Here is a 23,982-nt window from a genome sequence, read left to right on the forward strand (position 1 = left end):
CTCTAGGTCTACCACTATCTCTTTACATAAAACAATGAATAGCCTACTGTAGTGCAATATTTCCATACATATTTCCTTTCAAGTCTGCAATACCTGGTTGATACTTTCTTGTCATCCCTGCTGAAAAAAACAGCAAGAAACTAGCTTAGGCTGGTAGCTGGTTTTAGCTGGTCTTTGCCCAATACACAGTTATTATTGCTGGTCTTTGCTGGTGTAGCTGGTTAGGCCACCAGATATGCTGGCGTGACCATCTGAGGAAGCTGGTCGTGCTGGTGTGACCAGCCTGTCGTTTGGGATACAACTGGTTTAAGATGGTCATGCCGGTGACCAGCCTGTCAAGCTTGACAAAGATGGTCAAGCTGGTTTTCTAGAATAACCAACATAAGCTGGCGTGGCCAGTAAAAACAAGCAATGTAGACCAGCAACACCAACTAAAATGACCAGCTTAAGGTGGTACGACAATCAAAACCAGCTGAATTACCATCATAAGCTGGGTAAACCAGCTGAAGGTGTGTTTTCGCGAGAGTTTTGCTGGTCTAGCTGGTTAACCATCAAAGGGTGGTCAAATAAGCTGGTTAACAAGCTGGTCAACCAGCAAACCACCTTTAGCTGGTCAGGCTGGTTTTTTCAGCAGGATAATATTTTGTATACTTAGATGTGCACATTGCTGTGGAAATGTCTTGCTTTGTAATGTGACACAGAATCAAGGGATGAATTTGAAAAATCTATACAGTATTTCATATCTACTGTATTGCTTACAGAAGAGTTAACTAAACTGGAAAGGGTTGAGTGTGCTCAGCACTACTGCACAGCAGACTGTACAAAATACAACAAGAGTCCATTCGCATGGTTTTGTTATGTCCTCAGTGGATTCACAGAACGCAAACACAAGCATATGATCATTTCAACATCGTTGCCTTATTCCCATCATGTAAACTGTGCACTCATCTTCTCCTTACATTCACTTGTCTTTTGTAAGGGATATGTGCCTCAATTCGTTCATACATTTAACATGGTCTGTCTTGCCTCTGTTTAGCACTGAGCTAACCCTAATTTGCCTTAGAGATGCCCCTGACTTCATCTGGTAATTATGGCAAATACATTTGTGTGCTTGTGATTATTTCTAGCTTTCTAGGGCATCTCACGATCTGCTCATTCTGTTATTGGCTTCTGCTGGTTTGCATTTGGCAAGTATATAATCAGTGTTGGCCACGCCTTGTTAACGCCACTGTGCATCTGAATTCAGAAAAGGATGGTCTCGTAGGCTATTAATGAATATAATATGCAATGTCGAATTAATTATTAGCCTAGCTGATGATGTAAATTTATTAGGAGATTTATAGATAGTCAGTTAATAGTCCAATATATGTTTGGCCTATTAGGTTTGAGGAATGTTCCATCACCACAAAACACACACACACACACACACACACCTGACACATCTGGCTCTTTGTTGTTACCCCAAATATACACATGCGGGTACACACACAAACATTGTCTGTCTTCTCTCACATGCTATTAAATGGTGTAGTCCTGTGAATTGTGCCCCATGAAAGAATATCTTACTGGAACCCCCAATAATAATAATGTCCATCATGGACCCATTCTAACTTTATCACCTCATGCTCCCACATACCTCACAACAGTTCATGCAACAAAACTTTGCTGCTTGATATCCTTGATAGCCAGCTATTTAAATTTGTGGCCAGAGCCTGGCCAATTTTTTCTCAATTTTACTTTAATTTTGCTCAAGTTTATCAAACATATTCAAACTCATACACAGAAACAGAACTTAGTGGATTTGTGTCCTTTGTTGGTGGGCTATTACAGTAGGTAAACGCCTGATCTGCCGGCAATTTGGATTTTGCCCTGCAGCTCAGGCTGGAAACCTGCACATCTATCTTTCCTGCTTCCTGTCCACGTCTTCTGGGTCCCATCACAAACTGGCTTATCGTACAGAGTCATTTGAACTATGCCTGTTGATCACGCCTCTTGTGCAGTACACATAAAGTGTTTGCTTTTTGTTGTACTTGCTGTGTAGTCTTTGTTTGTGTTTGCCTTAAGTTGTACTTGATGTGTAGTCTTTGTCTGTGTTTGCCTTAAGTTGTACCTGCTGTCTTGCTTGTGTGTGCTATATGCTGTGGGGCCAAAGATGAAATTCCACAGTAGTGGACAATAAAGACTTCTAATCTAAAGCGCAGACTCCCCAGACGTTCAATCTTAAAAGATTGAGTTCCGTGACTGCCAGACTTGTTGGTTTATTGAAACTACCAAAATACTCCAGTAGGAGGCACTCTGATGCATGTAGGCTACACGAAAAGGCCTAGTGGTTCTCAAACAGTAGGGCCTACCACCTCAGAGAACACAAGTAGCTACCACCATTATGAGCAGCAGACCAATTTAAATATATTTCACATTGCAGGCTACTGTTTTGCATTGTTTTGTTTTTTCAAGAAAGAAAAAACTAGTTTACATTTAGCCTAATGATTTCTCATTAAATAGCCTATTGATATGTTTTAAATATAATTGTGATTATTTGGTCTTCATGAAATAAGACATCTTAGAGACTCCCAGAGTAGGACTAGGCCTACCACAACAGAGAGTCCGCCTACCACCAGTGTAGGCTACTCGTAGGCTAGGCTACCAGTTTGAGAACCACTGTAGCCTACAAACCCATAAAACAGAAATATCCTATGAGGAGTGTACAGACATAGCCTACCTAATCTATGGAGTTCATGTAAAATTGTGTCATTTTTTTGTAAATGTGTGTAATTCTGAATTTGTGACATGCACTAAATTTAATAAATTCAGTGAGATGTATTTTGTAGGCCAGAGACTGTTTATAAAGCAGTAGGCCTAGGCTAACTAGACAATCTTTGGCTATCAGTCAGATTTTAAATCACGACAACCAAATGAGAGAATTCTTTGTATTGTCTTTCGCCACGGTAACTAGAATTTAGAACACTAGTAAGATTCTAGCTCTCTCATCACTGGCTCTATGTCTCATTCACTGCCAGCAGTGCGAAGGAGTAAGACGTGTTCTGATATTGTAGCCTAATGGACGAAATGATGGATCTTCACAATGACCAGTCACCCATTCATCTGAAGATGACCGGTCAAAAGAAGTCCAAACCTCGGCCGTATCGTCGCCCGTCGACTGCTGTCCTGAACATCTTGAGGAAGGAGAGGGCACTGGTGCTCTTGTCACTGATACCCTCTGACAAGAGGAAGAAAATCGGTCTCGAACTGAGACGAACTCAATCAGCACAAAAACCGGACGCTGAGAAGTGTAGACCAACAGGTCACGCAGACTTATTCCCCTATATATTTTGGAATGTTGTTAAAAATGACACCTATCAGTCCGTCTGGTGGAGTGCTGATGGAACTGCCGTGGTTATCCACGAGAAGATGTTCGTGGCTGAAATCCTTGAAAGGGGTGTGTTTGATCGGAAATTCGGCAAAAAGGGCATCAAGTTCTTTCGCCAGCTTAACCTGTATGGATTTACAAGACCTGGATTTAACTTAGAACACCATGGAAATCCCAGCATGGACGTCACTGCCAAAGAGGTCAAGGTATGTAGCCTATCACTACTTTAGCACAACATTGAGTTAAACAGAATTATGCTATGCACGGATGGCTGTTCAGGAGCTCATTTAATACTACTGGAGCCAGATTTGTCTGAACCTGCCGCTTACGATGTAAAAGGATTTTGCGTGTATATTGACATAACCATCCCCCTTCTCCCATCGTACAGGTGTTTGCCAATCCTCACTTCCAGAGGGGGCGCGGGCACCTCCTGGCCCAGCTGAACCAGCGCGCAGTGACCATCGCTACTGAAATATCCCCCGTGCCTGACGCGGAAAGCTGTAAAGCTGAAGTTGGTTCTAAGCTGAGTGACGAAATGGTCAGCGCAACATCCCGCAGACCCACTATCCTAGGCCATGAGAAGACCCTACATGGCCCTGGCCTTGATCGGTCTCTCATGCTGGCTGATTTGGAGATCAAGAGAAGGGCCTTGATTGCCTTCATTCAGAAATATAGCCATCTCAGCAGCTCCACCAACTTCCAGCGACAGCATCAGCGGCTGAACACAAAAGGCCAACAATAAACCCTTCAATAAACCTTAATTTGCCATATGACTCACTGCGCCGTTCTGAGCTTCAATTAGACTACATTTTGAGAATGTGGTAGGCCTACAATAAATGACAAAATAAAACGCAATTACACACACTGACAGTATCACAACTGAGGGGCCGGAGAACATAAATAGGCCTATCACATAAATGTATCACATAAATGTCTATACTAAACTACAACAGCACCAAAATTGGTGTTCAAATGTTGTAAATGCATAACATCGCTTTTGGTGGTTTTGTTGTAATTGTCAAGTCAAGTCAAGTCAAGTCATTTTTATTTATAAAGCGCATTTTTTGTGAGCACATAGTGCACACCCAAAGCGCTACAAACAAACAAAGAACAAAATGCTGGACGGAGTGCGTATTCGCCAGCGTACCCGTACACAAACATTTAGACAGGAAACACAGATGAACAAACGCTTCACATAGACAACAAAACACTCAATAAGTCCAAAGGCAATGTTGGCACTTTGTGAACATGAACGCAACGAGTCCTTCACCAGTCCCACCAAGGCTGCTAGACCCGAAGACAGCTGCTCCGAACAGATCGTTTGACCCGAGCAGCCTCTCTATCCTGGCCAACGCAGCAGTCCAGCCGGCTAGCATGTTAGTCCCACTGCACACATCCTCATCCAGAACGCTGGTGGTCATCAAAGCAGGCAGCCTGGTAGCTCCTCGGTCAAGATGCTGTCCCGATTGAAGTTTCAGGGCCAGAAGTTGGGAAGGCCGCCCTCGTAGTGCACTCAGAATGCCGTTAGCGACACAGGCAGTCCATCTACCGTTCAGTTGGCATCGATGTTGAGATGGGACGGACTTTGCTTTTAGGCTAAAAAAAAGTGATAGGCTGTGTTTTGGGAATATTTCTGCCACAGGTCCATATACTACTATAGGCCTGGCGGTCGGGCCAAGGCCAACATTAGGTGACACTGGCTCCATATGGCTAATATGAAATGTGATAACATCAACAGCAATGGAATTTGTGCTTTGCGCAGTAATTACATTTCCAGTGAGTAGCCTACAAACAGGATTCCAACAGTGTTCAGGTGAATTAAGTGTGCGTAATCAGTCGCATAACTCTTTTCATAGGCTACTCGCTACTTGTTACATTACCAGCATTTATGAGATGAGATTTAACGAACATGTGGATGTAAAATGTAGCCTAGTATTAACTTAGTTTCACATTGAAATTTGCGCGGTGCAACGTTAAATCTCATAAACTCCAACGTAGTGCCAGTTTTCGTTGACACTAATGATGAATCTTACCTTCAACTTGTTATGCAACTGGCTGAGGTGCAGCGGCTGCAGGACTACAGAGCGAGCGAGAGATGCAAGAGAACGGCACTATTGTAATGTACTGTAAGCTATGGTTCTCCCACCATGGTTAAACTTTTAAACGAAACCGACTCCAATATAGCTCCATTATGAGTGGCAAGGATATTGGGCTAAAAGCAAAATATGGATGAGTTGACAGAAAACTGATTGCACTGTGCTTGTGCCATTTTTGAATGTTTTTGCGAAGATCTGCTTTGGAGAGGGACTCTACATTTCATGCACCAAAAAGGCTTCATGCTTCTAGGAGAACAACTGATTTGGCGCACGTCAAGCATTTCTCAAACTGTGGGGGGCCCCACTAGGCCCACTGGGGCGCAGAGATATGCCAGGTGGGGCGCGAGCTGACGTGAAAAGCCGGAGATTTTTTTTTTTTTTTTAATCTGTGGCCTATATATGCCTTCCTTTATTGATAATTACGAGCATGCACCTCCATCTCACAAAACACACACACAAAGGTATCTAGACTGTAGGCCTATCATTGACCAGATGAAAATGCGTGTCTGTCCCAGAGCGTCCTGGAACCTTAGTCCGAAAAAAATGATTGACGTCGGATTTTTATTTGCAGCGGAAACAAAAAAAAAAAAAAACATTCATGTTCGAGACGAGCGAAGTGAAATTGAAGGATATCTTGGCTATCTGTCCAACGACACAATTGCTCTGCGATCTTGAGGAACAACTGCTTGACAAACGCAAACACTCATGTTTTGCCTTAAGTGGACAAGGCCACTGACAGTAGCCTAACAAAGGTGGTTTATGTCCGCTTTGTTAACTTGACAGCGAGCGAAGATATTATATTCTGCGAGTAGCTGTGTCAAAAGTAGCCTAAGTAGGGCCACTGCTGATGAACTATTCAACATTCTCAACAATTAGTCTACCTGGCAGAACATGACATCAAATGGGAAAACTGTGAGGGACTTTGCTCGGATGGCGCACAGACGATAGCAGGAAGGCCTAAAAGAATTGGCCTGCAGCACGTAAAGAGGTAGGCCCCGATGCTCAACGGACGGACTGTTTCATTCAGGGAAGCGCTCGAGTCAGGCTTGACCTGAATAAGATTTTGAACGAGGTTTTGAGACTGCTGAACTTTATTTATAACACTATATTAGCCTATCACTTAATCACTTAAAAAATATATTGTTGCTGCTTGACATGCAGACCGTTAATTGATACGTGCCGTGAACTGCAGGGCGTGGTTATAACAAAAAGTGTTTTGTGACCGATTTTTCCCCACGTGACGGAAACGTCCTTGCATGCGGTTTTCTCGGGTTTTCTAGCGCCAGGAAGACGCCATCATCTGGTTATGTGTCCCTTGTTTTCCCCTCCTCTGTTCATGCAACGGTATCAATTTGTGGTTGATTTTGTACAACAACACGTACCAAAGAAGGTGACGTTGAAACAAGAGCTTTGCTGTTTTGCATGTTCTTTAAAATGTATTATTCCTGCCAAAGATCCACTTTAACCCTCTCTAATTATTGCTAACCATATAGGCTACTGGCAGTCTTGGTGTGAAATATCTAAGCATGTTTTAGGCTTGTTAGGTTTTAATGTACGTTTTTCCTGACACTATTTATAGGCCAACATTGAGAAAGTCTCACGGTACACCACCATTATATAAGGATGTGTTAGTTGTTGTTTATTGACCCCCGCGTTTTGAGTAGGCTAATTTAATTGTAGGAAAGTTAGGGTTAGCTCATAGCCTGACGTACCGTCTGGTTAGATGACTAGAACTATTCCTGTAACTTACACAGAACAGGCTGCCAGAATGATTGTAGGGCCTACACAGCTCTAAAAGTTGTTGTAGCCTAGTCCATCCTGGCATTTCCAATTTTCCCGTTCAACACGGAAAAGGGAGTGGGTCAAGTACTTCTACTACAGCATGTAGTGGACAATGTTTGCTACTTTTGAATGCAGATTGTGTTTGAGGTGATGACTGCACAGTTGCATGGGAGTAATAGTCGATCAATTGTGAATGCTCCATATTTTGAAATCATAGGTCACCTGAGATTCGTATCCGAAGGGCATGTTGGGATTTTGCAGCAGGGCAGTGGTTCTTAAACGTTTTGTAAAACTACCCTACTACCCAACTACCCTCCCTCCAATTGGTGAAATGTGTTTTGGAAAATGTTGCATACAGAGGCAGAAATTGTCTTCTGTCAGGGTATGTCAGCAAGGCAAAATATTTTAATGTCGCTTATAGAGCGCCAATACATTACACATGTCTCAAGGCGCTTTACAGAGTGTTAGACATTCAAAGAGAGCCCATGAGTAACAGGGGCAAGGAAAAACTCCCTAGAATTGGAGATACATATAGGAAGAAACCTCAGACAGACCCACGACTCAAGGGCCCAACCCATCTGCCTTGGGTCAGTTACAGTACAGTCATTTGTAGTTTGAAAGTTACAATGACAATGAAAGTTCAAATAGTCCAGTGTAGGGAATAAATTGTCCATTAGTAATCCATTAGTTATTTCTGAAGGTGATGGGTCGCTGGGATCCGAGGGCCAAAGATTCGGGCAGGGAACCACAGCAGGCGATGTTAGGGCAGTCATAGGGATGGCGAAGGCAATGGCGATGGTAGGGCAGTCAGAGGGATGTGACTTCAGGTGTGATGAGGGACAGGCACAGAGATGGTTGATGGCTGGTAATGGTTTACCTCACAGGTGAGGTATAGGGGAAAGGGAAGAGAAATAGAGTGTGTTAGTATTACTGTAAGTCATATTAAGTATTAATAAGTATATCAATGTTGATATAAATGGTTATACTATAGAGGGTTTACAAAACGCTTTTACACACCTCTTTTGTGGGGACAGGTGCGTAGGAATAGGTTACCCAGTTAAACCCGAAGAGGCATCCCGCACATCGTCCACCACGCATGCAAACATCCACCCACCCACCACGCACGCAACATCCACCCACCCACAATGCCCCCCCCCCCCCCAGGCGAACCCACACACCACCCCTGAACCGCGCGTCGGAGCAGCATGGCTGAGCATGGCCAGCCAGAGTCCGCCCACAGGCGGCGCCACCCATCCGCAGACACCCCCCACCACCATCCGCGAGCAGAGAGAACGGGGCCCGCGCCAGCCCCACCCCAACCACAACACCACGCGAACACACACCACGGCCCGACCAGGACACACAGTCTGATCCGCCCCGCCGCCCAGGCCCCCCGGAAGCAGCGCCCCCAGAGCAAAAGTCCAGAATGCTTCATGTCTTTGGACGTGTCATCCTGTCATCCTGTTGACAGGGTCGGGAGGCGTAGGGAGGCGATGTAGTGTAATTAAAAACGTTAAAATCATTGGACATTGGTGTAATGTAATTAAAATCGTTAAAACCATTGGACTTCCACTCTAGAAACACCACCCCAAGAAGGCCCGGACCGCGAGCCCAATCCAAATACAATGCCGCAACAGCCCTCCCCTCCGCCATCCACTCCCAGCATTCCCACCTCCCCCGTCCCCCCCATCCCACTAAATGCACAGCCGTGCACATCTGATCAGACTGCATGCCCCAGCCAGACCGCCAATATACGCCCACGCAGAGCCACTGGCGAATGGAGCCGACACGAACCCCCCCCCCCCCCATCTACAGACGGCGACGGGAGGCCCCCCGCGGACGAGCAACGCCACCCGCGAACGGACCCCGACCGGCCCAGAGCACCCAGCCACACCACCCAGGCGCGCAGCCCAGACATGATGCGCAAGCCCACCCGGGGAAGGCCCATGACCGAAACGGCGCAAATGGACAAAAGCCCGCATGCGCAGTGAATGAACAAATGCCCGCACGCGCAACAGACAGCACGCGGGACCCTCCCCCCCAAGCTACACTATAGAGGACAGGACAGAATATCAATGGCAGGCTTTCACAATGATTTATTACTATCTAACTAGCCCTCATGTACTGGCGCTCCTGCAGTGAAAAAAGGCTGCTTGGTGTAACTGTCACTGGTGGACAGCAACTTCATCATTTCTTGAGGAAGAGGTTTGAGTTTCTGAAAACAGGAACATTATAGAAAAAGGACGCTGCAAAGATACTTTGATTTTAATTACTAGAGATTCGCAGAGAAGGCGTCATCAACGCTTGAATTTATCCGTAGAGAATGAATGAGATCTGTGCGACGTGGCGGAAGCTGCTCAGTGATGGCTATTTATTTTGTACTTTAACTTTATTACCTTAGGTTCTGGACCTGGGATGTGCAGACTGCAGGCTTCTGGAGAAGTTGAAATACCATGGCAATGGGGTTGAGTTGCTTGCCGGAGTGGACAAGGAGAGCTCAGCCATGCGAACAAGAATGCAAGTTCTTCTCATGAATTGTTTTGTTATGTTACGAAAATTGAACCTGTCTACTGTGTAGTTACTGCTGCTATCGGGTTAATGTTATACGATTAAACAGGCACTCCTTTGCTCCTTTGTCGAGTGACTACCTGCAGCCCAGAACTGGACCTCTGGCAATCGAGCTTTATGAGGGCTCTGTGACCCAACCAGACCCCAGCACCCTTGGCTTCGATCTTGTGACTTGTATAGAACTGTGAGTGGTAACAGTGTGAAGTTAAGGTTAAATCCTAATAAAAAAAAGAAAGGTAAAAAATTGTCTGATTGTCATTAGTAAATGTTTGTGGATAACTTGCTTTTATTTTCCACTGTTAAAATATGCCCTTCGAATGAGTTGACTTCCAACGATTATGAAAACATAATCAAAATATAATGATTATTTTGATACAGTTTTAGAGCAATATATACTTGCTGTACATTGTAAATCACGCACATCCCTTTGCTTTGCAGTGGTAACTGTTGTATATTTTTTTTCTTGCATGTATTTTTAAATTCTTTTTTAATTGAATCAGAGTTAAAACTTTTTAATCAATCATCAATTTCCAAGTTTAAAAATGCGTTATGTTTGTACAATTATTTGTTGAGTAATCATGCTAAATTGTGTCAAAATTTCCTTAAGATTCCATATTTAAAAGAACCGTGACTTTTTTTTTTGCCATAATCCTTCTCATCCTCATTTTAGCATCGAACACTTGCACCTAGAAGAAGTGGAGATGTTTTCAGAAGTGCTCTTTGGGTTCATGGCACCCAGTGCAGTGATAGTCAGCACTCCTAATGCTGACTTCAACCCTCTGCTGCCTGGTCTGGTGGGCTTCAGACATCCTGACCACAAGTTTGAGTGGAGCAGAGAGCAGTTCCAGCTCTGGTATGCTTTTTATTTTTAAACCCTCTCTTCTGCTTACTGTACACCCCTTTGCCTGTGTATTGCATTCCACTGTATATTCTTTGTCTGCTTTTGGATGCACAATATTATAAATGTTTTTCTCTCTACCTGTTCTCTGATTTTTCCTCTCCTCTCCCTGGCCGTTCTACAGGGCGTTGAGGCAGTGTGAGATCTTCGGCTACACCGTGAACTTTACCGGTGTTGGAGTACTTGCTGAGTCCAACACAGATGTTGGATTCTGCTCCCAGATTGCTGTGTTCAATCAAGCTCCCTCGCTTCAGAATTCAGCTGTGCATCATTCAAGAGAGGAGCCAACTGTCTACAGGCTGGTATGGATTTACGTGGTGCTTGAATTACCATGCGTGCCGATGCCAAGCGGAGGACACTACAAGCTGAATGATTGTCAAAACTGACATGGCTTTGCCTTATCTTATCTAGTGTAGTGGTCAGTATGGCTGAATTATGACAACAATTTTGTCATAGTTACAAATATGGTTATTATTATGTAGCCATTCTTATCGGTCTTACTTATCGTAGTGTAAAGGCCCCTCCGCCTGCAGCGTTGGGACCTTATTACCACTTCGAACGTGCATTATTTTCCTATAAACGCACGGCGCGTCGTTGATTATCCCTTACTTGACTGTGTATTGGTATGATTGGATCATATACACTATATTGCCATAAGTATTGGGTCACTTGCCTTGACTCGCATATGAAGTGACATCCCATTCTTAATCTATAGGGTTTAATATGACGTTGGTTCACTCTTTGCATCTACAACAGCTTCAACTCTTCTGGGAAGGTTTTCCATAAGGTTTAGGATTGTTCATGGGAATTTTCCAGAAGTGCATTTGTGAGGTCACACAAAAATATAGTGGCAATATAGTGTAGATTGAGAAATACTTGCAGCCACCCATAATTGTCAAGCTGCAAATTTTTTTTTTTTCAAAATATTTGATAATTTTATTGAAACGTTGATTGACATTGATACTCCTATAAAGCACAATAACATGTTTCATTCTCTTCTACATTCTCCTGTTTACTACCTGTACCATCTTTCCCTTTTCATTGTCTTTGGTTCAGCTGTACTCCGTGGTCTACCCTAGCCTGAGTGATAACAACATCCTGCAGAAGACGCTGGTGAATGAGGTGCTGTGCAGGGCCGAGCTGGTCAAGCGATCGTGGCTGAGTGGGGAGTGGGTTGCCAAGACGGCACCGGAGCCGTACATGAGCGGGAGCTCCGTGTGTGTGTCCCTGCTGGATGTGTGGTCCTGTCCCAGAGTGAGGTCTCTGTGCGGGACTTTGCGGAGGTTCACCGAAGCCCTGGTGGGTGAACCGCAAGTGGTTCTGACCCCTGCCCGAGAGGCCATCATCGTACCAGCAGATGATGAGGAAGAAGATGATGATAATGAGGAGGAGGAGGAGGATGAAGACAGACAAGGTACAGAGACAAGGTGGACAACTTCCGTCACCACGGAAGACTGGGATGTGGAAATTCCACACAATTTAAACTCAAATTTGCATGGTGCAAGGTATGGTTGAATGTGCACATAAATTCACAAATATAAAGCTTAGTTGATGTTCATTCCAACCTGTTCTGGCTGTGATTTGGCAATGGAATACACGGGACAGGATCTCCACATTTTCTAATTTTGTGTAATTGCTTAATGAGTCTGTAGCACTTTGAGAAGTCATATCTGTTTTCAGTGTATTTGTACTCACCTAATTACATTTGGAGTCTTTCTTTAGTTAATCATTTATGGTCTGTTTTTACTCCCAGAGGGGTGTATAGATCGTTTCAGTTGCAAAAATAAAACCCAAAAGCTTTGGTATAGAAGAGTAATGTATTTTTGAACTGGTTTATATTTAGGAAAGCTACAATGTCACATAATGAAACTAGAAAAGCACACAGAGAGCGCAGCTACCTCCGCCTGCCTTGTTCTTCCTACTACAGGTAGGTTGTCATACATTTGAACCTAAACTATTCAGATCGCCACCACGTGGCCATACCGTGCCATTACACCACTAAGCTATATTGATTGAATTGATTGAAACCTTTATTTAATATTCTCGGGATTACATCGAGGGCAACCCTCTTTTTCAATGCAGCCGAGATACAACAAAAGTTATGCATGAGCCTGTCGAGGCTGTGGGTAGTCTGACCAACAACAACAATAAAAATCAGGCTAAACTAAAATATGCATAGATACACATTCATTACATCACACCATGTTGATCCAGGCGCACACAAACCTGCATACATACCCACAAGATTATGGACAAGCAAACTCACAAGCTAGCAATGTGGAATACAAACACATATACCTTTACACACAAGAAAACAATTGAAATGAATAAATAGATAAAAGGTAAAAACAGAATTAGTAAAATAGAATTTAGAGAAAACAGTTACAGACTGGAGTGGGGAGATTTGAGACCAATGCCTTAAATTGCTCAAAAGGTATTAATGACTCAAGCTTAAGGGTGCGCTGGATTAAGTTCCAGGACATGGGGGCATCAAAACAGAAAGCTGACTTACCCAGCTCAGTGCGAGCATTGGGAACTGTCAGTAAGAAATAACTGCTGGAGCGGGTCTGATAGGCACTTGAGTGGCAATTTAATAATACGGAGATGTAGGATGGGAGTTTACCTATGATTGCTTTATAAATAAACTGGATCCAGTGTTTAAAACGTCTCTCAGTGAGTGAAGGCCAGCCAATTGCGGCATACAAGGTGCAGTGATGGGTGTTGTATGTAGCACCTGTGGCAAACCTGATTGCTGAGTGGTAGCCTATATAATGTCCAGGGTTTTGAGAGAGGACATAGAGGCATTCCTATAGATCAGTGGTTCTCAAACTTTTCCCAATGAGTACCACCTCAGAAAACATTTGTCTCTCCAAGTACCACCATTATTAGCAGCATTAAGAAATGTTAAATAAATGTCACTACAATGCGTATCTAATAAACAGAGGGCCATTTTTATTCCTAATATTTAGCCTTTTTATTATTTACTATTCAAAGCCACAACTGCACTTACACACTTGATACTCATCGAGTGACAATGTAACTGTGATGTTACTGCACTAAAACTGCACTGAAGGTCATATGAGCCCGACGGACGCAAAGTGCGTCAAAAAACACACCCATTCTTCTCTGTTACATTGCTTCGCGATTATTCGTCACAGACGAGATGATACCTATATTGCATGAAAGAGCAGAACCGGGGCTTTCCAACGAGACTAGATACTTGTCTGTACGATCAAGTATGAAAATAAAATTAAAGTTAAATCAAAGTATATCTTATTTACAGTCTATATTGCTCTGCGTTCACCCGCGTATCCAGGACTCGCTTGAATTACACGCGAATCTATCGCACAGATATGACACGCATATCAAATGAAAGAGGAGAAACAGAGCTTTCCATTGATACCAAAGACATAGACAGGCATCCCAACCTGCAAAAAGTCATTTCAGGGAGGTATCCCTACCAACCCCCCCCCCCCCCCCCCCGCAAAAAAAAAAAAAAAAAAGAGGAAGACAAGCCAATAATACAAGCTATAGCCCAATGCACTTCTAATCATGTCAGAATATGTAGATTACTTTATGGGCTGCTTATACTTTTAATGTAAACGGCTTTTATTCTTATTCCATTTCAACTTTAAACAGGTCTAAGGAGTTTGTTGTTTTCATGTAGCCCTGCCAACTAGCCGGCCTGAATAATATGCACTTGAAATGAAACCTATTGATACGGTTCGGGAGAAGAGATATAATCCCGCCCACACTGGAAATTGATTGGTTGACTTACCGAAACATGGCAATCAGGATGCTTCATGAGACACACACGCACACTATCACACTCATGAACAGTCTCTCGCTCTGCCTCTCTGTCGTGTGCGCGCTACACAGATGCTGTGCGCGGTTTTGAGCACAGTCTGTGTCGTGTGTGCGCGATCTTGCCCGCTCGCTCTAGATTCCGGGAGATTTTAAGTAATTTGCGGGCATCAGTGAGTCGCTATTAATATGCGGGAGACTCCCGGAACTTCCGTGAGACTTGGGATGTCTGCATAGATCCTTTTGTGTTATAAAAACAGACGAAGTGACAAGCTGATGTCATAGCTTTGGCTACCATTACTCGTTTGATTCTCGTTTGATTTACTCGTGAAATCGCTATCAGAGAGATATGGAACGCATGTCAGGTGAAAGAGGAGAGCTAGAGCTATCCATAGATACCAAATACAACCTACTAGGCCATAAAACCAACGAAGTGACAGCAAAATAATAACTTCATTTCCTCCCTTCGCTTGCCATCACTGTGCAGTTTAGCGATCGCTCACGTTAAATCTCGGAAACTCCCGGCTGAGGAAGCCCGAGAACCACTGCTATAGATGATGTCGCCATAATCTAGAACAGGCATGAAAACAGACTCAATAATCCTTTTCCTACAGGATAAAGGGAGGGAAGATTTATGTCTATAGAGAAACCCAATCTTCTGTCTCAGCTGCTTTGCAAGGCAGTCAATGTGGAAAGAAAAATTGAGTTTCTCATCTATCCAGATGCCCAGGTATTTGTACGCAGGGACCTGCTCGATGTTACTACCACTCAAGGTCTTCAGGTGGAGAACGCTGGGGTCTATGCTTTTTCCTCTAGAAAAAAGCATGAATTTAGTCTTATTAGCATTCAAGACTAGTTTGAGGCTAAAAAGAGACTCTTGCAAGGCATTAAAAGCCAGTTGCAGGCTATCAATTGCTAAGTTGATAGTATCTGCTGTACAATACAAAATTGTATCATCGGCATAAAGATGGACATTACAGTTGTTGAGAGAAGAGGCTATGTCATTAATGAAGATGGTAAATAAAACAGGTCCTAAAACAGAGCCTTGAGGGACACCTTTTGTAAGAGGCAAGAAGTCTGATTTAGTGATTCCTGTTTTCACACATTGATACCTGTTGCTAAGATAGCTCCAGAACCAATTACGAGCATCAGAGTCAAAACCAATATCCATTAATTTTTGCAAGAGTAAGACGTGATCAACAGTATCAAAAGCTTTTGTCAGATCTATAAAAAGAGCAGCACAGTGTTGCTTTCTATCTAAAGCAGATATTATATTATTTAAGACCAGGGTTGCAGCAGTGATTGTGCTGTGTTGAGCTCTAAAGCCAGACTGGTTGGGAGCTAAAACAGAGTGCCCTGTAAGAATACATTGATAGACATAAATATATATAATATACAGTACCCTCCAGAATTATTGGCACCCTTGGTAAAAGTTGACTAAAAATAGGTATAAAAAATAATCTTTAGGTGATTTATTGTACTCCCACAATGAAAACAATGAGGAAAAATATACCCTGCAAGGCAAGCAAATTTATTCTGAGAAAAAGGAAAATCTCATAAATAAATAAATATTTTTAACAAAAACAGCTTGCTCACAATTATTGGCACCCCTGAAACATATTATGTACAACATTTAACAGGAGCATTTTCCTATGTAAATGTAACATTTTAAAGTAAATCAGAGTGTCTGTGAACTTTCAGAAGTAGTTCATGACGTTCTTTTTCACTATGGTATGAAAATGAAGTCACTCAGAGGCTAAATCCTCTAGTCATTTTTCAACATTGGAGAGACAAGAGAATACACTAAATTAAAATAAAAAGAAATTGTGTTGACATTTGTAAGTAAGAGAATGTCTATGGAAACTAGGTATTTTGTTGAAAATGCCTATATTTTCAGTTAAAATGATGACTAAAAGGTTCTAATCATCTGGAAATGTGGCAAACATGCTTGGACAAAGACCCATGGCTATTTTGCTCCCACGCACAGTATAGAGGATGGTATGATTGGCAAAAAAATCCATAAGAACCACTGTTGAGAGTTACAGACAAAGCTATCATCTTGGGGTCACCAAGTCCCCCCAAAAAATCTTCAAAAGTGTGACCTCACTGCTAATAGATTATTTAGACAGCATGTCAGGTTAAAGCTAGTAGAGTCATTTAATGAACAATGTAAATGGCAGGAGTTACTGAATGGTACCATGACATGTCTGGGAGTGTGGTCTATTGTCAGATGAAAATAAAATTATGCTCTTTTGCTAAAAACACTTAAGGTGTCTTTGGCGTACATAGAAGAATGACTATACTAAAAAGAACCCCATGCCTAATCAGAATTATGGTGGAGGGGCTGTGCTATTGTGGGGCTGTTTTAATTCCCAAAGGCCTTGGGAACCTGGCATCATGAACACCAAGAAAAACCTGAACATTTTCAAAGGAAATCAAACAATCTCTGCCAAGGCCCTAAAAGTTGGTCATGATTGGATCATTCATCAGGTCAATGAACCAAAACAAATGCACAGATCAAAACAAATATGGTTTACTGAACACAAAATCAAGCTTCAGACATTGCCATAGCAGTCCCCTGATCTAAACTCCATAGAAAAACAGTGGGATGAGTCAACGAGAAGAATGCACAAGTGTGGACCTAGCAATCTGGACGATCTGGGGAGGTTTTGTAAAGATGAATGGTCTTAAATCCCTTACTTTGTATTCTCAATCTTAATGGGGTGTCAGAGAAGAATATTATATGTTGTTTTATTGACAAAGGGAGGTTTAAGAAGGTATTACAAGTAGGGGTGCCAATAATTGTGAGTGACGTGTTTTTATTAAAAACATTTATTTCTTTATGAGATTTTCCTTTTTCTCAGAATAAATTTGCTTACCTTGCAGGGTGTATTTTTCCTCGTTGTTTTCATTGTGGGAGTACAATAAATCACCTAAAGATTATTTTTTAGACCTATTTTTAGTCAACTTTTACCAAGGGTGCCAATAATTCTGGAGGGTACTGTATATACATAAACGGCTCCGGAATCCCGAAAACTAATAGAAAAAAAGGATAAATAAGCCAAATGAGGACTTCTGGTGATTTTGTGGAAAGAAATGGACAGATTGAGACTTACAAATATCAATCAATGGATTTAATGTAAAAAAAGATGACAGTTCCACAGCATGATCATACAATATCAGGGGCGAATAACCTGCTACACACTATCTGAGAAGTGTAGGCTACAGCTTGTGTTCAGGAAAATTTGCTCTTAGACGTGGGCTTTTTGCTACGCTACAGATGAACTGAAAGTAACCCCCTCCTGCGCCATTCTGCGCTCTCCATCACTGCCGGGCAGCGGGGACACGGCTTTGTAATTTGTCATTATTTTTTGCAATAATCTCAAAATTATTAAGTAAAATCAGCACAGCCTCTATTAGGGCATGTTTCTAGATAAGAGTATATATATATTTTTTTTCATTGAAATTCTAAAAATGCCTAGTATAGTTCAAAGAGAACCCTAATAACCCAGTATACAGTACAGATAGGCTACAGGTTAAATTTAAGGAGAGTTACCAGCATTTGTTATATGAAACAGTTACAATGTTCAACTCTTTCTAATACAGACTAAACAATACAAAAACATCTAATTTAAAAAGAAAGCCATGAATCAGTGAGTATTTATGTTTTAATTTATGTTTTAACAACTACCTGTGGAGCCAAAGACAAATTTCCACATCTGTGGACTAATAAAGTCTTTATTATTATTATGATTGAATATCAAAGAATTAGGCCTATATGATTACGATGATTGATATGATATGAGGCTCTTCAGCTGTTCAGATGGTCATTCTTTCTTTGGGCATCCTTAGCGCTTTGAGCAGTACTGGAATAGGAAGAGACGGTCCCTGTAAAGAAAAATAATTAATTTGCAGTTTTCTGCAAAGAATACTCAATACTCTAGAAGTCAGCAATCTGATCATTGTGAGGTTTAGGTTTTCCCTATATTTGACCCTGTAAAGCGGAACCAGTCGTTTCGGTAAAATTTACTAAATTAAGTTATTGTGCTCACGTGAACGGCCATAAACTAAGCTTTCCAACGATATGTATATCAAGGGTAGGCTATTACACAAACTATCGCTAAGATAACCGCATCCAAAGTTGACATGGTGCTCCTGTCACGATATGCCAGAAGAGGAGAAATCACCTTTTTAAGCGGTGCGTGCACAACCGGAATGACAGCAAATGTGTTTAATCCTGCCGGGTTTAACAGTCAAAACTGTTAAAAAACAAAAATGTTTTTTCCGTGAAATGCTTTCACGATATGAAACTGTAGACTGTATACAGTCAAATTATGCGAAAACATGAAATTCAATATTTTAACCCGGAGTTTGTTATTGTTCATTTTCTCAAAATAACGTTGTGCGCAAAACGACTGATTTCACTTTGAATGGTCACATATCATTATGACTGCCGCGCAGCGAATTGATGTATAGTGCCACTAGTTAAAAAGGAAAAAGCAAAAATGAGGTGTTGTAATTGCAGGTATCTCTGACCTGACATGGTCAAAACTAAAAAAAAAATTGGCAGTGTAGGGTCATTAAGACACCCTATGAATGCACACCAAGTTTCGTGGAATTCCATTCATACAATAAAACTAGCCTACATGTACATTTACGTGCACATTTAGTGACTGTACCTACACCAACTGGCCTGTAGACATACACACTCACACACAGACAGACAAGCACAGACCTTCCCCCCCCCCCCCACACACACATATACAAGCACAGACACACACACAAGCACAGAGACACATATAAACACACGCACATACAGTACATACAGTACACACAGGTAGGCTACGGACACACTGACACGCATGCACATACACACACGCATAAACACACACACACAAACATGCACACACATAAAAACACACACACATACACCCCATTATACACACACACACACACACTCACAAGTCAACATACACACACACGTGTGATATATTTGCGGAGAGAATGTGCAGGACTGAGCGGCGGTCATATTTTGTACCGCTTTGCAGTACATCTAGTTTCAATGGTATCAACTAGACTGATTTAATGTGATTTAAAGCGAAACAGATATGGGCCTGAAAAAACAATGGAAAGACCAAGGTAGTCAATCATACTCATAACCGTTGTCGTGGTGGGAGGAAACTCCAGTAAGGTAGTTGTGGGCAGGGACGTTCCAGTTGAAGTATGTATCAAAGTAGTTCACAAACGGGGTCCAGGAGCAGCAATTATGGTGGTGGCCAGAGGCACGGCAGCAACTGAAAAGAAATCTGAAGACAGAGGACATGACAACATTTTGTAGGATACTGCAACAAAGTTGGAACAAAAGGAGTGGAACTGAGACAGTTGGACTTTATATCACAGCTACAGAAATAGCAAACAACATCAGGGCATTACCGGCGGTCCTCATGATCATTACTGTGGTAACTGACCATCCCTGCCATGACATAGTCGCGGGGGCAGGTATAGGCAAAGCGTTGGTCAAAGTTGTTCACCCAACCACTGTAAATGCAGTGTGGGTTGGAGCTGAATGTTGCTTTGCAGCTGATGCTGAAACGCCTGTCTTCGTGGTCGTTGCTGTGGTAGCTGCAGACAATTATGGAAGAGGACATAATCTGTGAATTGGGAATGTGGGTAGGCTATAGCAAAGAGTGATAGTGGAACTCAGAACGGAGAATAATTAGACATTAAAGTTGACAATGCTGCTTTGAACTACAGTTGTGCTTCATGTTTAAGATGTAATGTAATTCAGTTAATTTGTCTTACGTTACATGAACAAGTTAAGATGAGCGGAAAAAAATTGCAAAGTTTTTTTTTTCATATGATGTCATAATCATCAACAGCATAGATATATATACGTATATACTGTATGTCTGATCAACAGAATGAAGTGGGAGTCTACATCTTACCTAGAGATTCTGGAGATGCTTTGGGTATTTGGGCACACGAAAAACAAATAATCGTCAAAGCCAGTGATCCATCTCTTGACTCTCTTGTCTTCATCGCTGATTGCATCTGAAAGGAGACAGAGGCTGTTTTGCTCTGTCCTCTTATACTAATTAAATAGCCAAAGAGGGAAGGTTTTGTTGGAATGTACCTGTGTCATTCGTCAAGTCATCCGTTTCGTACGGGCCCTCTGTTTAGTAAGCACATGCAACTCAGTGATCAGTGCAATTTACATGACAATACCATATTTGAACAAGATGTGTTGTGGAAAAGAGAGGAAACCTGTGTGAAGCCTGTATTATGCCAGTGATGATGAATGTGTAAGGAACGGAATAAAATAGTTTCTAACCATAGACAGGTCTACTGGCCAGTTCTTCAATGATCAAAGTCAACTTCTCCATGTCCATCTCCTCTTCTGTGCTGGAGCTGGAAGATAAGACAGCCGCAGAGGTGGTTGCTGTTTTCAAAGGACACAACAGAAATGTATAAGAACCAAAGTAGACATGCTGTAACCACCACTTACAGTAAATAACAGATGTCACAAGGGAAGCATACACAGATACACATCGTCTCACTTCACTCTAACTCAATACTACTTGCAATAATGAATTCATTATAAAATAAAGATTAATGATCACATTGAATGAGAGTGATTACCTGCCAGGCTGATAAGCAGCATACAGGAACTGACAAGGCTGAACTTCATGATGATGCAGGTGCTGCACGGAGACTCTTATCATGTGATGCAAGAAGTCACTCAACAAGACTGTTGTTACACATATCAAGAGATGCTTTTTTATACCAATCTAAGACAGAGGACACACCCTATCCCAACCCCCAGCGGCAAGCCTTCCGTTACAGCAGTCAGGTGAAATAATTGTTTTTTTCTTCCTTGTCAAATGTTCTTTAGGTATGACACAATTTGTTATACGAGTGTCAAACAAAGTAGACATTTCCAATGAGTAGAAAGATCAGTTCAAACAGAATACTGTACTTGGAATGTGAATACATGTATTTATTTTAGGGCTGTCAAACTCAATCGATTAAAACATTTAATCTGATTAATTACATACTCTGTGATTAATCAATCTAAATTAGTTGCACATATAATTTTTGCTGTGAAAGCATTTTAAATATTTTAAATATTTCAATTCAAATGAATCATTGAATAATCAGAATTAGTGACATTAAAGTTCAAAAACTTTTATCATTACTTTCACTGTTCAAATATGGCCATAACAATCTATAATATTACCTAATAAGCTGAGGAAATAAATAAAAAAAGATGCCTCAGGAAGAAGTTTTTTTCACATAAGGCATTTCAGGCCACAGTTATAACCTAGGAGCCTCAATGTCGACACTGTTTCTCTGCATTGATTTGGTACCTTAGAGTTGACGAACTCCGGTGATATGCAAATTCCTTGCTGCATTGCAGAGGACTTTATTCTAATCAACACTTTATTTTTATCAGCACCATCAGGCCATTTTTTTTAAGTAGGCCTAAATGTTCCAATCAATGATGTAGGCAGCACATTCTCTTCTCTCCTTCATTTTATAGTCTAATGGTTACTGGCTCTGGGTCAAAGTCACAATTGATTAATCTGCGTTATTTTTTTATCAGTTAATTTTTCTAAAAGTAATTAATGGAAATGAATCAGTTAAATTTGTATCACTCCAACGTTTTGTTTTTGCAGGCTAATATGTGTACTGGCTTACTTGAGTTGTACCGTGCTGGTTGTTAGCAACCATTTTTTCAGCATGATGGAGCTCCATGCCACATCAATCCATGAAAAGTCATGTGGCAGCATGGAAGCCAAGCAGCTTGTGGAGCCATATCTCTTACAGAGTCCATGGGGACATGTGCAAAACACATATGAAACTATCTACCCATGTCCTTTTTTTTGTATCTCACGTTAGCGATCAGCTGGCAAGACCAACTGGCCAGTGGAGTTTTTCCATTTCTTATGCAGCATCTGGCCCTAGCATCACTTTAACCATTTGCAGGCTAGAATGAGCGACTCTGTTAAATTGTGTGGCTTTTCAAATTTAGCAAGCAAATTAATGCTGTGTGGAGAGATCCGAGAAAAACATGACACGGCTACGTTCAACCATAATGTCACCCTTCAGACGTGCTGCTTTCATAACTCGGTCTCTGTCTCGATAGGTCAAGAATTTCACCATAAGAATCCGTGGCCGTATCCATCCGACCTCCGCTGCTCCCGTGTCCGCCGTGGCAATAGCTGGAAATAGATTCAACACTGCAAAATACCTTTGTGTGCCCAGCTTATTTATTTGGTTGAATGTTTCAAATTGTTTTTGTTTTTTTTATTGTAAATAGTGTGTCATGATTTTAAGTAACTTACGCTGAATGAAGTTCTGAATTCTGAATGCTGGTTCCGTGCTTATTTATTCAATTCAATTGTCAGCGTGCACCTAAATATTATAGTGTGTAAACAGTGAGTAAACTGCGATATGTTCCCGCAAAACTAGATGGCTATACTCCTAACATAACTCGTATTTGTTCTAGAAACATGCCTAGTTCCTTAGGCTCCTTCCTTCCTTCAGTGGTTACGTGTTTCATGCTGGCTACACGTGAACAACTCATACATAATTCAACAAAAGGTCTACAGACCTTAGAGGTGTACATTTCATTTCCATACATCAAAGCGTTCGTCCGTGGCAGGCAATCAAATTCAATGGCGAAGCCTCCAAACAGGAAGTGAGGTCAAATCTTGGAAACGCTTTGAGGTGTCCAGACCATATTTGGCGGGATGATTTTGGACACCATCCAAAGTAGCCTCAGTAAATTTGGTGTAATTTGGCCACTAGGAGGCGTCGCAATTAGCAAAAATGCATTTTGGCTCATATCTCTTTACGTCTTTGGGATGACATCCACATTTTTACATTGGAGGTGCTCTTGGACATACCACTGATGAACCTAGGCAACCCATCACGTCAGTGTAAGAATTCGGCAATCGAGGGCAACACCACCAAACTCGAAGCGTCTTCGCGTCTTGGCCAAGCTTTAGTGCTTTGACCTGAGGGCGAGCACTCATGTCTCCTGCCGGAGCGCCTGTCGCGGCGCGTCGGAGCAAGCACACTTCGCACTTTCCCACGGGAAATGGATCTAGTTTAATCTAATCTACACATTTGCTTTCACATCTTGTGGATATTACCCACTTTGCACATTACCCTCATTCTCATCCTGTACATCCTCATTCCTTGTGTGATTTCTGACTGAATTTCTGGTCCCATACAAGTGTAAGATTACAATGTTCAACTCTGTCATATCATCTCTGATGGTTATCTCACCTGACCCTGTTATCGATGCATATCAGGAATGTACAGAATCCTTTCAAAGGAACAATTCCATCCAGTTGACATACAGGTGAGAACACCTTTCTGATCTGCCTATTAAGAACAATGAGAGCCTGTTTACAACCATGAGAATGTGGTTTATGTCCATACACCACATTTACACTGCA

General features: G+C 41.9%; 2 protein-coding genes across 3 annotated transcripts; one reads left to right on the top strand and one right to left on the bottom strand.

Annotated features, from left to right (window-relative positions):
* The first annotated feature begins 6,750 nt into the window (after positions 1 to 6,750).
* henmt1 (HEN methyltransferase 1) lies at positions 6,751 to 12,521 on the top strand. Its single transcript, XM_062556128.1, has 6 exons — positions 6,751 to 6,853; positions 9,647 to 9,762; positions 9,863 to 9,997; positions 10,484 to 10,666; positions 10,836 to 11,013; positions 11,768 to 12,521. Exons 1-6 carry the CDS (start codon positions 6,770 to 6,772, stop codon positions 12,224 to 12,226), a joined length of 1,155 nt encoding a protein of 384 aa, XP_062412112.1. The 5' UTR covers positions 6,751 to 6,769; the 3' UTR covers positions 12,227 to 12,521.
* A 5,110-nt stretch (positions 12,522 to 17,631) lies between these two features.
* LOC134102130 (hemagglutinin/amebocyte aggregation factor-like) lies at positions 17,632 to 21,260 on the bottom strand. Of its 2 annotated transcripts, none has more exons than XM_062556130.1 (7): positions 21,155 to 21,260; positions 20,847 to 20,954; positions 20,649 to 20,687; positions 20,461 to 20,566; positions 19,949 to 20,137; positions 19,669 to 19,821; positions 17,632 to 18,403 (listed from the first exon to the last, which is right to left on the bottom strand). In XM_062556130.1, the coding sequence occupies exons 1-7, from the start codon at positions 21,201 to 21,203 to the stop codon at positions 18,364 to 18,366; spliced, it is 684 nt and encodes a 227-aa protein (XP_062412114.1). In that variant the 5' UTR covers positions 21,204 to 21,260; the 3' UTR covers positions 17,632 to 18,363. The 2 variants fall into 2 exon arrangements, with proteins under 2 accessions (XP_062412114.1, XP_062412113.1); XM_062556129.1 differs by having other exon boundaries at positions 20,847 to 20,923; positions 21,155 to 21,254.
* Between the last annotated feature and the right edge of the window lie 2,722 nt (positions 21,261 to 23,982).

This window comes from Sardina pilchardus, chromosome 15, assembly GCF_963854185.1.
Source record: "Sardina pilchardus chromosome 15, fSarPil1.1, whole genome shotgun sequence".
In the NCBI taxonomy this organism is placed as follows: Eukaryota; Metazoa; Chordata; class Actinopteri; order Clupeiformes; family Clupeidae; genus Sardina; species Sardina pilchardus.